The sequence below is a fragment of the Tursiops truncatus genome, chromosome 6, assembly GCF_011762595.2.
Source record: "Tursiops truncatus isolate mTurTru1 chromosome 6, mTurTru1.mat.Y, whole genome shotgun sequence".
Classification (NCBI taxonomy): domain Eukaryota; kingdom Metazoa; phylum Chordata; class Mammalia; order Artiodactyla; family Delphinidae; genus Tursiops; species Tursiops truncatus.
Genome location: NC_047039.1, coordinates 111,412,338 through 111,426,738, shown reverse-complemented (window position 1 = coordinate 111,426,738; position 14,401 = coordinate 111,412,338). Strand labels below are relative to the sequence as shown.

The following is a 14,401-nucleotide window of genomic DNA, read 5'->3' as shown; positions in this document are numbered from 1 at the left end:
CCTTTCTCCTGACACAAATAAAAGATAACATTGGGTGGCAGCATGTAAAACAGCTCTGACAAGATAGCAAAGGGAGACAAAGAAATATACATATTTTGATTCTCTCTGTTTTAGAAGCTGGTAGCGGGGGGGAGGCGGCCAGCAGCCGAATGGCTGGCCAGCTTTGGATGCTTCAGGTAACAACTGAACAAGTCACTTTCATGTCGATTTTCAATGGTATAATGACCCTGTTTCCAATTAGCCAAAACATGACAAAAACCTCAACTTTTGTGGTGGCACAGACTGCCAGGGAGAAGACGAACTGAGTGACAACGCTCCTCATTCAAAAGTTCACGGGGGAACCTCGCGGCTGTAATTACGAGTTCTAACGCAGTGGGATATTTATTCCTGGTGTGTTTAAAAATAAATAAGGTAAATGATCACCCTTTCATTAGATCTGTACTCATATCACATAAGTGTCTTTTTTTTCCTATTAAAATTGTTGATTGAAGGCCGTTAGCTGTTTATCAGCTCGAAATTACATTTCTGCTCTCTTAGGGGCTGCCGCCATTCAAAATCACAGTCAGCGCCTAGTTAGTAACAAGAAAAGACTCCTAAAACTGCAATTTCAGGGGAAAAAAAAAACACGAGCAAGAAACCCAGATTGCACCTTCATGTCCCCAAAGGCATCACGCTTCTTTGTTCTGCTAAGAAAAATTAACCTCAATCTCAGCTCCGGGTCCCTAGATTGATTATCATAGTCATTTAAATACTGTAATCTCATTTTCAGCATTGGGATAAGGGGAGGGGGTGAAAGAAGCCCTGGGAGGGGGGGAGGGGTGCGAGGCTGGAGACAGAAAGAGAGCGAGCTGGGGAGGAGAGGGGAAAACAGAATAAATTATCTGACAAAGGGAAGCGGGCCTTTCTGCTCACAGAGTCTGTTTTGGATCCTTCCACTTGATTGGAAAAGTTGATGAAGTTTAAATGAAGCAGAATTAGAACCTCAGGCCACTGAGTATTGACGGGGGCGGGGGGGACGGGAGAATGTGCAATTCAATAGCCCCGGTTTCAGCAGAAAACAAGGGAAAGGCCTAAATGGCATAATCTTCAATCGAATCTAACATCCACACGGACAAGGCAGGGTAATGAGTTAGGCCAGATCAGGCCTGTTGGTTAAAGAAATTAATCCCTCCTGCCGCCTGCCCAAGCCAGGCTTTGATGCCCATTGTGTGGGCCCCTGTCCCAGTCTATCTAAATGCTAACGAACTGCGGGGGTAAGCAGGACTGTGCTTTTCTTTGCTGGCGCTAATCTGATAACAATTTGCTCCCTCTGATTAGGGGGGCGGGGAGGGGACGGGCGATGGGTGGGAGAGGAGGAGGGGACACCTTCCCTTTGAAAGGGGGAGGCCATTCTGGTCAGCCTGGTTGGAGGTTTCGCCCCTCACCCCCAGCCAGCCAGCCTGGCTCCTGGCCGGCCAGCAGACACACATGTACGGCATAACCTAAACTCCAGGATTCTGTAGGAAGCCAAGTGTCCACGCTCCTTTTCTCTGTATGCCTTGTCTCTTCTTGAGACAGTATGTGGTGACACAAAAGTGCAAGCCTTACCTTAAGCCACGCTGACCCGCTGCCAGCATCCCTCCCTACCGCACTTCTTCGCCTTCAGCCTGTCCCTCCAAACACACCCAAGTTCTCAGCATCCAGTTTCTCACCTTGTCTGGTCATTTTCTACATCTAAAATGACCTGCTTCCTCCTCTCAGGCCCCCCGAGTCCTGCTTGGTCGTCCAGCAACTCCACCAGGCTTTTTTGGACCTCTCCAGGCCACGGACCCTCTTCCTGTTTTGTATGTCTTGTATGTTATAGTCTTAGAGAAACAGCAACGTCTAGGGGTGTGTGTGTGTGTGTGTGTGTGTGTGTGTGTGCACTCCTGGTGTGGCATATGTGCCCAACTGTGTAATCTCCTTGAGAACAGAAAGTACACCTCTGGATGAAGTTAACTCTTTAGATAGATGGAGATGGAGATGGACCAGACTCTCCTCTCCCATCAGGACAAAGGAGTCTCTGGGGTGATGGACAGTGTGGCATAACGTGTAAGGACCATGACAAGCTGTGGACTCATACCAGCCACAGTCCAAGCCCCCACTCTGCTATTTGCCCTCTGTGTGACCTTGCGCATGTTACGAGTCTTTCTGAGCTCCGACCTTGCCTAGTTGAGATCATATTTGTAAAAGTCTGGCAGTTAGCAGGTATTCAGCAATGGGAACTGTTGGTGTCACCAAGTTATTTTGATTTGCACAGTGGTTAGGACGTCAGGCTGCAGAGTCCCAGACCTGGCTTGAAGCCTGGCTCCTCCACACACATGCTGGACGACTGTGGGCAAGTTGTGTAGCTTCTCTAAGCCTCAGTTTCCCCATCTGTAAAATGGGAATGACAGCAATCCTGCCTTTTAGGATTGCGGCAGAGGTTTAAAGGAGGTGATGCCTAAGAAGGGCCAGCACAGTGCCTGGCACATAGTGGGCTCCACGAAGGGCAGCTGCTGTTGGCTGGCACAGAGAGGGTGTCAGCTGGCCAAATGGGTCACCAGCCAGGAGCTTCCTGGAAACCCAGACTCCAGGCCTCAGCCTCCAGGCACCCTCCCACTCCGGGAGAAGTCAGGCCCGCGAGCATCCTGCCAGGAGATCCTGGGAGGATCTGCCGCCAGGAGCACGCGGCTGCCTAAGGAAAGATGGGGCTTTCAGAAGCCCCAGGCAGATGCTTTTAGAAGGGAAGTTTCTGAAAGACTTGCTTAAACCTCCGAATTTATGCCCACTGGGTGCCTAGAGAGAGAGCAAAATCTTGAGTGACAATTTATAAAGGTTTTGAAGGCAGACACGAAGCCCGGCACCCGGTCCTAAGGGATCCTTCGGAATCACCTCAGCAGGCTCCCTCAAACGACTTGGGGAAAATTCAGAGCATGACAGACCAGGGGCTTGTTTAACTTGCGGAAAGTAAACACATCACAGCCACTAACCCTAAAGCATAGCGCTGCTCGTCCCGCCCACGGGGCTCCAAACACGCAGCCTGGTGGGAGACCAGGATGCAGCGAACGTGTCTGTCCCAGCACGGCAGGGCTCTTGGTGATTCCTTCAGTCAACCCGCAGCACCCTGCAGCCAGGAGTGGGTACCTTGGTCCCCATCAACGCTGGGAGGGAGGGGCTGGCACTTAGACCTACTGTTGATTTCTGGACTTGTCTCTCAGCCCTCTGTTCTCTGTCTTGTTTATCCTACTTGCTCTGGCCCCTGCAGCTCTCAGATCCAACTGGGAGCCCCTCCGGACCTGGCTTCACTCTCTGCCCAGCCTCCTCTCAGCATCTGCCTCCCCTGATGCTTCACCGCAGCCTCCTGAATTCCAAGTTCCTCCTTGCCTTGGAGGCACAAAACCTTTTATTTTGCCTAGAACAGTCTCTATCTACCGCCCATCCAAACACAGACACACACACGTTCCCACCACCATGCCATAACTGACCACTCTATTCATCCCAGGAGGTTGGGCTGAGCTGTCACATCCTTGGACTTGAACTTGCATAGCCTCCTGGCACCGCAGCCGCCTCCACAGTGCTTAACCCTAGGGAAGAGGTGGTTGCCCTATTGTCTGTCTTCACCAGGGCTTTGAGCTGCCTGCAGGCAGGAACTCAGGCTCTCTTGCCCACAGAGGTCTCCCCAGGCCCAGCACGCTGCCTGGCACCTAATAGCCCCTCGAAAAACATTTTGCAAAGGGTCGAATAAGCAAATGAAGGGGAGGCTCCCAGCAGTTCTCAGGGAGAAAGCCATTCAGATGCGCAGAAATCAAGGCTTTGGGACATTCCAGGGACTCACTCAAGGTTTCAGAGCCAATAAGAGTGTGCAGGAGACTGGGAGCTCATGACTGTGGTCATGGGGCCTGGAGCGTCTGGTCCAGGGGAAGTGTGCAGTGCTGAATGCATGAATGAATGAATGCATGAATAGATGATGGAAGGATGGATGGATGGATGACACACAGCCTAGAGAGGAACTGAGGCCTCTCAAATCTGGCGATCCAGTGCATTTTCCCCCTCCCACCTCCCCCTGAATATCCTTTTTCCTAGAAAGCTTTTTCTCCCTAAGCTAATGAAGCTTAGGCTTCAGGGCCCCTCTTTGTACCGGGCCCCTTCCAAGGCCTTGGACTTCATTTCCAACATCATTTTAAATTTTATACTCTGTTTCTTTTTTATTTGTTTGTTTGTTTGTTTGTTTTTGGCCGCATCATGCGGCTTGCAGGATCTTAGTTCCCTAACCAGAGATTGAACCAGGGCCCCAGCAGTAGCAGTGAGAGCCCTAACCACTGGTCCACCAGGGAGTTCCCTGTACTCTGTTTCTTAAAAAGAGATCCCTGAATTGATAAGCTACAGGCCACACAATACCTGCCTCCACCTCTGCTCCCACCTCACCTGACTCACCTTGGTGTCAAGATTCAGCTCTAGCCATCCAGTCTAGGAGACCTTCCCTCGCCTCCCCTCATCCAGGCACAGCTGCCCTCAAGCGCTGAGCACGAATCCCATCCAGACGGCCGTCACCACATCTGTACCACTTTGCTGTTTGTTTCGATGCCTGTTTCTGTCTACGAGATTGTAAGCTCTTTGAGGGCAAAGCCTATACCCAGATTGGTCTACCCCCGTATCCTTGGTGCCAAGCTCTGTGTCTCGTACACAAGCAGTTAATTCTGTCAATTCAAGCAGTGAGTGAATGCGTCTGCCACTGCTTTCCTCACAGAATCCTAGAGTTGTCTGTTCTTGTCCATTTCAGACCTTTGCTCAGGCCAGCCCCTCCCCTGGAGCCCCTCCTCTCCTTTCCAGCCACTGGAATCCAACCCACCCTGCAGCCCCAGCCCAGGTGCACAAGCTGCCCTGGGTGCTCCAACGCTGCTCCCACCTTCACTCCCAAACAGGCCTCTCAGCACCTCTCCTTCTGCCTTTGATAACTTTTATTAGTGGTTTTAATGTGCAAAGTCTGGTTCTTCCATAAACTCCTTGGAAACAAATTCTTAAACCTCTTGCGTTTCCACCAGCGCCTTGTGCATTACAGGTGTGTGATAAATATTTGCTCATTGACTGAGGGGCTCATTAATAGTTTCAAATGCCTATCATACAAGAATTTTAAGTCAGTGTCTCTGTTCTTAAAGATCTCTGGGAGACAGTGGGAAAATGTGAATGGAATTCATAACGGGAACATTAAAATGGCATTTTAGTGTGGCAATATGGCCAGACTGACGAGTGTCCAGCAAAATTGACCCAAAAAGTTGCCAGAAAATTTTCCAGTTCCCTCAACTGCAATGCTATGGCCACAAGGTCGCCTCTCTCCATGTCTTTTGGGGCACCCCCATCTTTGCAGGAGGCCGCGGCCTCCGAGCTTCGGCTAGCTGGGGCTTTTTCTCTGCTGTGGCGAGGCAGCTTGGATGCTGTGCCATTGGTCCCAAATGGCCAGCCACCTGGCAGTGATGTGGCCTTTCACTAATGTTGTACCTTGAAATCAAAGCGCTTCTGATTCTCCACTTTCATTCCTCTGGACAAAACACAAAAGATTTTGATCCACACAAAGAAATTTATCTTGTTCGCTTCTGTGTTCATTGGTCCCCCCAATATGTATTGTTTGGTTCATATAAAAGATCAAAAAACCCCTCTTTCTAGCTCATTATGTGTTCTCTACAATGCTCTTGGTGAGCTATTCTCCCCCTGTGTGCCCTTCATGTTGACCTTTCTGCTCATTGACCCACATCAGTCAGTTTCTTGACCGAACCCTGATGTGCCTTTAAATTATTGGGTGGAAAAATACAGCTGTTTTCTTTATAAAGCACATTGACTTGCTTCTCTGAAATGCTGTACTTCGTTCCACAACGAGAGTGTAAGGGCTAGGCTGGGACTCTGGTCCACCGTGAGCTTAATTTTTGCTGGACCAAATCAATTCCGTTTTAAATCCTAAATGAGTTCATGCTGAGAAAAACACAACCAAAGCAAGCCCTTGGAAGGTAATGCGCCAGGGAAACCAAGCTTGTGCGGTGGTCAGTGATTACTCAACAAACCAGCCCCTACGCTAATCAGTTTATCTCTTGAATTATAGAGCCTCACTCTGTGGATTGCTAGAAATGCTTTCTATTTTTTTAAACTCCAACGTGGGTGAGGCTGGAGACAGATAAGCCCTGACAGAAACCAGCAAATGTATGGAACCTGGAACTAAGGAAAAGGAAACGGATTCAAAAGGGGGAACTTAAGATGGCCATAAAAGGTCCAGTGGTTAGGACTCCATGCTTCCACTGTGGGGGGCCTGGGTTCAATCCCTGGTCGAAGAACTAAGATCCCGCAAGACGCATGGCACGCCAATAAATAAATAAAATTTTTTTAATTAAAAAAATAAAATGGCCATAAAACGAATGGAGTCAAGGGACGGAAGCAAACAATGGATAGAGAAGCAATTAAGCTAAACCATCTCATTTCTATAATCTCTGTATTACATTCAAGAGATCCTGGACCGTGGATGAACTAATAATGAATTCTCCACATGTTGATGTTTTTCTGGTCCAGCATTTCTCAGCCTCAGCACTATTGGCATTTGGGGAGATGATTCTCTTTTGCGGGGGGGTGCAGGCATCCTGTGCATTGTTGGATGGCATCCTTGGCTTCTACCCACTAGGTGCTGGTAGCAGCCCCCTTCCCGGTTGTGATAACCAAAAGCATCTCCTGACATGGCCAGATGTTCCCTGGGGAGCAAAACTGCTCCCCTGCCCCAGTTGAGGACCACTGGTCTACTTCCAGAATGTCATAATCTCTTCCATAAGATACTGTCTCATTTAAATCAGTCTTCATTACATCCTTGAGAAGTAAACAAGGTAGTTATTAGCACCCATACTTCACAAATGAGGAAACAGGCTTGGACATTAAGCCACTTGACCAAGAACCCTCAAGAGAGCTAGAAACCGAATTGTTTTCACCCTTAGCCAGGGCGAGCCCACCTGCTTCAGGGCACACAGTTTCAGGAAGCATGAGATGGGGTGGGCAACAGTAATTTTCAACAAGAGCACAAAGTGGAAAAAGATAAGCCCTTGAGTGGATTCGTCTCGTGATACATTTATAAGTTCAGATTTAAGACATTTACCTAAAGTCGATTGATGAGAATAAGGTTGTCTTGGGGAATGGAAGTGTTAGAAGCAGGATAATGGAAAAAAACAAAAGTGCCCATGTATTAAGTGCCCTCCTGGGCCTGGCACACCTGTGTCATCTCATGGAACCCTCACAACTCCCCCATGGCTGGTGCCAACTGTAACAGCCCATTTTACAGAGAGGAAACTGAGGCTCAAAGATAAATAACCTCACGCGTGGCACAGCAAGAAAGCGGCTGAGACAGAACGTGCCCTGGGATCTGCCTGGCTCCATGGCCTGACATCTACACCGCCTTTGTCTCCAGTCTGGTGGCTGCAGTTTTATATCTGCCTGGGCTACCAACTTATTTTTTTTAATTAATTCTTATTGGAGTATAGTTGCTTTACAATGTTGTGTTAGTTCCTACTGTACAGCAAAATAAATCAGCTACACATATACATATATCCCCTCTGTTTCGGATTTCCTTCCCATTTAGGTCACCGCAGTGCATTAAGCAGAGTTCCCTGTGCTATCCAACTGATTGCTGTATCCTTTGTGATGGTATGAAAACACCAGCTGCAGCCTGGAATTGTTTTCACAGTCCTCCTTTACACGGATTCAGGAGCTTGAAAGGAGAGTCAAGGGGCGATTTCATTTAAAGCTGAATGGTATCAACAACCAACAAATGCTCACATCCTGTTTTTGTTTTTGTTTTTTTAACAAATACGAAAGTCAGACAAGAAGCACCCAACACTTACAGTATATGCTAAAACCAACCAAAATGTAGTACGATTGTGACTGTGCCTTTGTTTCTCTTTGCCCAGCCAGCCAGAGGGTCCTGGAGCGATGGCCCAGCAGATGTGTCTGAGGTTTAACAGAGCCCGGTTCCCAGGGCCACAGCAATCACTCTGCACACTGGCCTCCAGAAACGGATTTACCCAGCCTAGAAGTCCAGCAGGGTCTGAGCTTGGTTCCAATCCTCCTGGTCTGTGACACATTCACTGCAGGACCAGCACAAACACAGAACCAACGCCCCAAAATGAACCAATTCAAATCATTGCTAACAAGCTGGTGGTCTCCACCGTTAGCATTTCATATAGAACACTTTTAATTGTGTTTCCTTCCCATTATACTTTTTAAACAGTTAAAGATGCATTTTCTTAACAAGCAGTTTGAATCAGACACTTTACGAGAACTCTGATGCTTCTAGAGACAGGTGAATGACTTGAAAACCACTGAAATTAGAAATAGGGGTTTGGGGCTTCCCTGGTGGTGCAGTAGTTAAGAATCCGCCTGCCAACACAGGGGACACAGATTTGAGTCCTGTTCCGGGAAGATCCCACATGCCTCAAAGCAACTAAGCCCGTGCACCACAACTACCGAGCCCGTATGCCACAACTACTGAAGCCCACGCACCTAGAGCCCGTGCTCTGCAACAAGAGAAGCCACCGCAATGAGAAGCCTGTGCACTGCAACGAAGAGTAGCCCCGGCTTGCCGCAACTAGAGAAAGCCCGCGTGCGGCAACAAAGACCCAACGCAGCCAAAAATAAATAGATAAATAAAATTAAAAAAAAAAAAAGAAATAGGGGGTTGAAATTTTGTCCACAGGACCAGTCGTAAATCAAGAAAACTTTGTCTTTCAAATACAGGAAAAGTGGCCTAAATTCTACTATGAGCAGCCCTTGAGCCTGGAAGATTCTGGAAGGTGCTGGAAGCCACTGCTGACTTATTCATCCAGGACTCAGAATCCTTCCTGGAGGAATGGCCTTCCCACCACTGATCTGAGAGGAGTGTTCAGAAGGGGGCTGAGCTCATCCCCCAGGAACCCGCATTCTGAGGTCTTCATTAACGTTTCAAAGCCAAAGCCCTCCTTTTTTAGAGGGACAAAGAGGAAGGCGGGCCCCTCCTCCAGCAGATCTGTCCCACCCATCCACTCCAGGTAGCGGTAAAAAGCCTGGGCGGGAGCAGGTCTCCTTTCTGAACCGACCACAGGGCTGGGCACTGCTGCAGCCCCTGCTTGCTCGCCCTTGCTCACCGGAGGATGTGCCTGGGTGCCAGGAAGCTGGAAGCTTTGATTTAAAAAGAAGAAAAAACAAAAAAAGGACAGAGAGAGAAAGAGTTGCAGGGATCGACAACCCCGTAGCTTTCCCTAGAAAAATGAAAGCTGCCCACCAGCCTGCCGAGACTGGGTCCTTAAGATGGGCAGCTCAGTTTCAGCCCCCCTTCCTTGTGTTTTACTTTCTCCAGTTACATTGTAAATTGAACGAAAAAGGATCTGAGCAATCAAAGGCATATTCTCTGCAATACATAGCGGAATATAACATTTTCCCATTTCACTCAAACATGATAAAAATACTGACCTACGCTGGGCTGTGTGCCCGACGGTGTGTTTGTCTGCCCGCCTTCTTTGCATTGTGTCTACCTGTGTGCCGATGTTCACCAGCATCAATGTTTATTAGAGATGTTAGGCTCTTAGTGTGGCTGAGTGTGGTTGCCTAATTTTGTAGAGCATCCAATTTGGACACACTGGCTCTCAATAAATGCTTCCCCGTGATGACGATGATAAGGATCCCAGCAGCGGCGCTGAGTCTTAGGAAATAGAACTCGGGTTGGGGTGAAAATCTAGGAACCCTTAGGATCTAAGGAGGGTCGAGTCATCTGGTCCCGGAGGGCTGAGTTTCTCCTAATCTCCACCCCTGATCAGAATCTACCTTTTCACCCTTCAAGGTCCAGTTTCAGGACTGTTCCTTTATAAAGCCTTCTGAGTCGTGCTCAGGGCTTCCTCCCCCCAAATCTGAACCTTTCCGGGTAGTGCAGAAACTTGAAACTTACAGGGGGGTGACCCATGACATTGCTTGTCTTATTATCTGTGTGTGTGTGTGTGTGTATGTGTGTGTGTGTGTGTGTGTGTGTGTGTGTGTGCACAATAGTAAGAGCTAATGTTTCCTGAGAGCTTTCTTGGATGCAGGGGCTATGCTAAGCAATATATATGTCATACATATGAAATACATATATATAATGATATATATAGATATTCTGTCTCTCCAGCTAAATAATTAACTCCTTATGGGCAAGAGCTAAGTTCTGAACTTGTTTCTATGCCCCCAAGAGAGCTTAGGATGGTGCAGAGTACTCAGTAAACATTCAATAAATATTTCTTGGCTGTCAACAAATCCCAAGAAATTAGTAGAGTTCACTCTGGAAGGAATGTTGAGTGAAACAATAATGGAATCGGATTCATCGATGAACATTTTTTTGACTGCCTGATGTACAGGTATAACCAATCTGGGTTGTCATTCATTAACTAATTGTGTATCGCGGCCAAAGAGCATGGGTCTGGAAGTCAGGTGACATAAATCTCATCCCACTTCTGTGACCGGGTCAGGGTAGTGCCTTGGGCGAGCCTCTTCCCCTCTCTGGGTCTTAATAGCCTCAAAAAAGGAATTGGACTAGATGGCTGTAAACCTCCTTCCAGCCCCAGAAGGATGTGATTCTACAGCTCTACCTACAAATGCACACGCTTCCTGTTTGTGACATAAAGCCCCACAGAAAAACAAAGTCGGCGAGAAATTATGAAAAACATCGGGTGCCGTGATCATTTGCACCCTCTAAGGATGCTCAATTCAATAAATTCCACCCCTGTACCCAGCCTGCCTCTCCAGGGCGACAGAAGATTCAAGGCTGTCAGTGGAGCAAACCAAACAGTCTCTCCCCATAATTGTATTGACAGGATATCAGCCGAGTTCCGATGGCAGTAAGGGTGCACCCTGACAGGTTCTGTAAAGGAGCCTTGAAGGCTATTGTAGCAGGAGCCTCTGTTGAGTCACAGAGTTCTGGGGAAATGAGAATCAAGCAGGGAGAAGCTTGGCTCTTTCTCTATTTAATTTTATTCTTCCCAGAGAGTCACATTTGAAGGAAAACTGGCTAACCACACGTCACTTTATACAATAGAATAGATGCCCTTTCTAATGGAAAACATTTACATCTTCTTGTGACCACATTAAAACATGGAGCTGATTCAATCAGCCCCACTCAATAGCCAGTTGGCTTGGTTTTAAATGAGGCAAAGAGTTGTTGAGCTCTTGCTGATACAATATCTGCTTGGATGTCTGAGGTTTTCACTTTTCACTTGGTTACGGTGGCATCTTGCAGACATGTTCTTGAATAACTGATGCGTGTACGTCCCGGTAAATTCCATGGGTGTGAAACAGCAGTGTTGTGTTTGTTCAGGCAGTGTGTCTGCATTTTAAATGAAAAAAAAAAAAAACAATCCAGATCCTATTCACTGGAGAAAGCAAATCTGAGCAACAGCCCCCCAACATGGGGGAGTAAATGACTCTTTCTAAGGTGCTAAGTTCCCCCAATATAGATGCAACCTTCAGATTCAGACTGAGACAAAACCAAAATAGACTTCAGTCCCAATCATTCTCCTGCAGACACCCCAGGCAGAGGGCACTCCCACCTCTGCTGCACACAATGAGAACTCGCACAGAAACAAGGGTTTGAAAATCTGGGATTGTGAAACTGACATGCCACAGTCAAGAAATCCACAAGCCACGCCTCAACAGAAATTTCAGCGACATATTATTTTTAAAAAGATTTTTTTAAAGGCTCCACCATCTTGGATACTTTCAATCTTCTTTTCTTGGGAGCTGAAAACCTCAAAGTCTTTTTCATCATTTAAATTTCCTTTAAAATAGAGGAAGCTTTTTGGAGTGGTAAAAGTAAAGCTGGGCGGGGAGCCAGGGAACGTAGCTTCTACCCCCAGCTCTGCCAGAACCTTGCACAAAGAACCCACCACAGACAGCCTCAGCGTCCCCAGTGTAAGGAGGGGTCTGGAGAAGGTAACAATCAAGGTTACTCCTTGCTCTCAATGTTTCTGCAGCTTTTACTTAGGCCAGATTTTAGTAGAAAAATCTGGTAGCGGTGGTCAGTATTGAAATGTGGACATAATCTTAACTGCTACTGAAACTACCTTACGGCCCATCAAGAACTGGAGGGAGGAAAGTAAGAAGGAAAGACCTGCTTTCCTGACAGGAAACAAGCTGGGCACGATCACCAGGGCGCCCCCTGCTGCTTGAGCCGAGTCACCGCTGACGGGGCAGCCCTTCTCTGCGTCTCATGCTCTGAAGACAGAACCCTCGGTGGTGGGTCAGTGTCTCCTGCACATTTTCCAACCCAAAGTTCAAGTTCAGGAATCAGGACTGAATTCATCTGGAAGCTGTTCAGCTAGTGCCATCCGGAGGCCAAATGCTGTCCTTCTTGATATGCAGCACGAGCAAAAGGAAAAAAGGGGGGGGGAATTTTTACTTATAGATGTATGTTATACATGTTAAACACATGTATATTGTACACACACATGTGTGTATGTGTGCACATGTATATGTAAAGTGTATGTGTATATACAATCTATGCATATACCTATATGTACGTATGTGTCTCTATGGATATATTATAGCTTGGGGTGGGCATCACACTTAATTCACCATGGAGAATAACTCCATTACGCTGTCCATTTTGTATTTAAGTAGGAAGGAGTTGGTCCACCAGTAACTGCTTGAGTAAGGGCAATGATCAGAGGTGAGGAAATTGATTCTCCCCTTGATCCCAGAGTGGTGAACCCCATCTGCCTGTGCCATCTGTCCTCTGAGAGTGGCTCTTCTCACCTAGAAATAAGTGAAGGACTTTGCTCCACTTTGGGAGGCCTAGGAAGGGGAGGTGTTAGATGGAAGGGTGCCTAGTGTGATAAGCCAGCTTCTCCCAGCTGCTGGCCCAGGAAAGAGTTTGGGTAGGGCAAGAGGAGAGAATCCGTGTTTTCATAGGAGCCAGTTAACTCAGCTAATTCTACCACGATGTTAAGAAAGCCCAGGTTCCCTGTACGAAACAAACAAACAAAAAACTAACAACAACCAAAACCTCTGGGCTCTAAACAGCTCCTGGCGTTCAGATAAATAATTGTTACTGAATCCACGGTTATCACCTGCGCCTTCCACCCCCGGAATCTGGGGAACTGCGCGCATTTTTAAAGGCACACTGCCCTCCAGTGGCGCAAGGTAAAATTGCTCCTGACCAGCTTCCCAAGCGCCAAACTTCAACTTGACCTATCCTGGGGCCCCGGAAAGGCGCGTTGATGCCACGCCAGCGTTGGGTGAACACCAGTCCCGAAACGTAACTAATGTAAGGGAGCGTGCGATCAAAGAGGAGGCGACCTAGTTGGAAACCGCGGCTCCCTCGCTCGTTTGTGCCTGTGGGACCCCTGGGGCAGAGATTCGCGCTTTTTGCCTCTTAGGGTCGTAATTCTGGTTAAGAGTATGATTGGGTGGAAATTAGCGTGTGAAGTGATGCTTCCAAGAGACGTACAGAACACTTGCTACATAACAGCAGCCCAGGCGTGCAGGGGAATCGGGAGAGGCGGCCTGCACCCTGCGAGGGCTGGCAGGTGGTAAGGACGCAGTCTGGGTGCTGCTACCTGTCTGTCACCCTGTGGGTTCACCCTGCGTGAATACATAAGCAAAGAGCCGCCAACTCGCAGGGATTACCTTATGCAATCTTCCCAATCACTCCCTTTAATGAGTGCCATTATCATCCCACTTTGAGGATGAGGAAACTGAGGGTCAGCGAGGCGATGCGGCCTGCCCGTGACCGCCCGGGGGTCCAGGTCTGTCTGGACCAGAGCTGGAGCTCCCAGTGCCAGGCTCGGAGCGGAGCGGTGGGGCCGGGGCAGGACGGGGGGAAACCCCCGGCCGCGTGCGTGCCCAGTGAGGGGACGAGCGCAAGAGGGTGATGGGCGTGGGGACGGCTCACCTTGACGATGAGCGGGTTCTGAAACATGGAATCTCGCACGACCCCCAGCCTCTCGTTCTCCATGCCCGGTTGGATGTCGGCCACGGTCAGGGGCCGCCGCGGGGGTGGGCAGATCTGGCTGACCGTGCGGCGCACCGGCGGCTTCTTCTTCCATCGCGTGGGGTCGTGGCGGGAGGTCCTGGCTTCTGGCATCCTGGGGGTCACGGGGAGTCGGCCAGCCGGCTGGATCCAGCGCGCTTCTCAGGTGGGGGGCCGGTGCGGAACTCCGAGGGGCCCTCTGCCAGTCCCGGGACGCACCACCCGGACGCCAGGGTGGACACCGGACGCCGGGCTCCCTCCGGAGCGAGGCGCCCCCACCTCGCGCAGCCCCCTCGTTGCAAGGAGCAGTAAGACCTACATAAGCCCCTCTGGTTCCTGAGAGCGTCTTCTGGGCGCCGCGCTGCGGATTCGAAAAGGAGAGAAAATCAAGACCACCCCTTGAGGAAGAAT

The 14,401-nt window shown here is 48.9% G+C and overlaps 1 protein-coding gene across 1 annotated transcript in view; it reads right to left on the bottom strand.

Annotated features, from left to right (window-relative positions):
- CFAP77 (cilia and flagella associated protein 77) overlaps positions 1-14,401 on the bottom strand; it is a 138,200-nt gene that overhangs the window by 121,443 nt on the left and 2,356 nt on the right. Inside the window, exon 2 of the mRNA XM_033858933.2 lies at positions 13,913-14,351. Within this exon, the coding sequence (XP_033714824.2) occupies positions 13,913-14,104 (192 nt within the window). The 5' untranslated portion in view covers positions 14,105-14,351. The remainder of the gene's footprint in view (positions 1-13,912; positions 14,352-14,401) is intronic.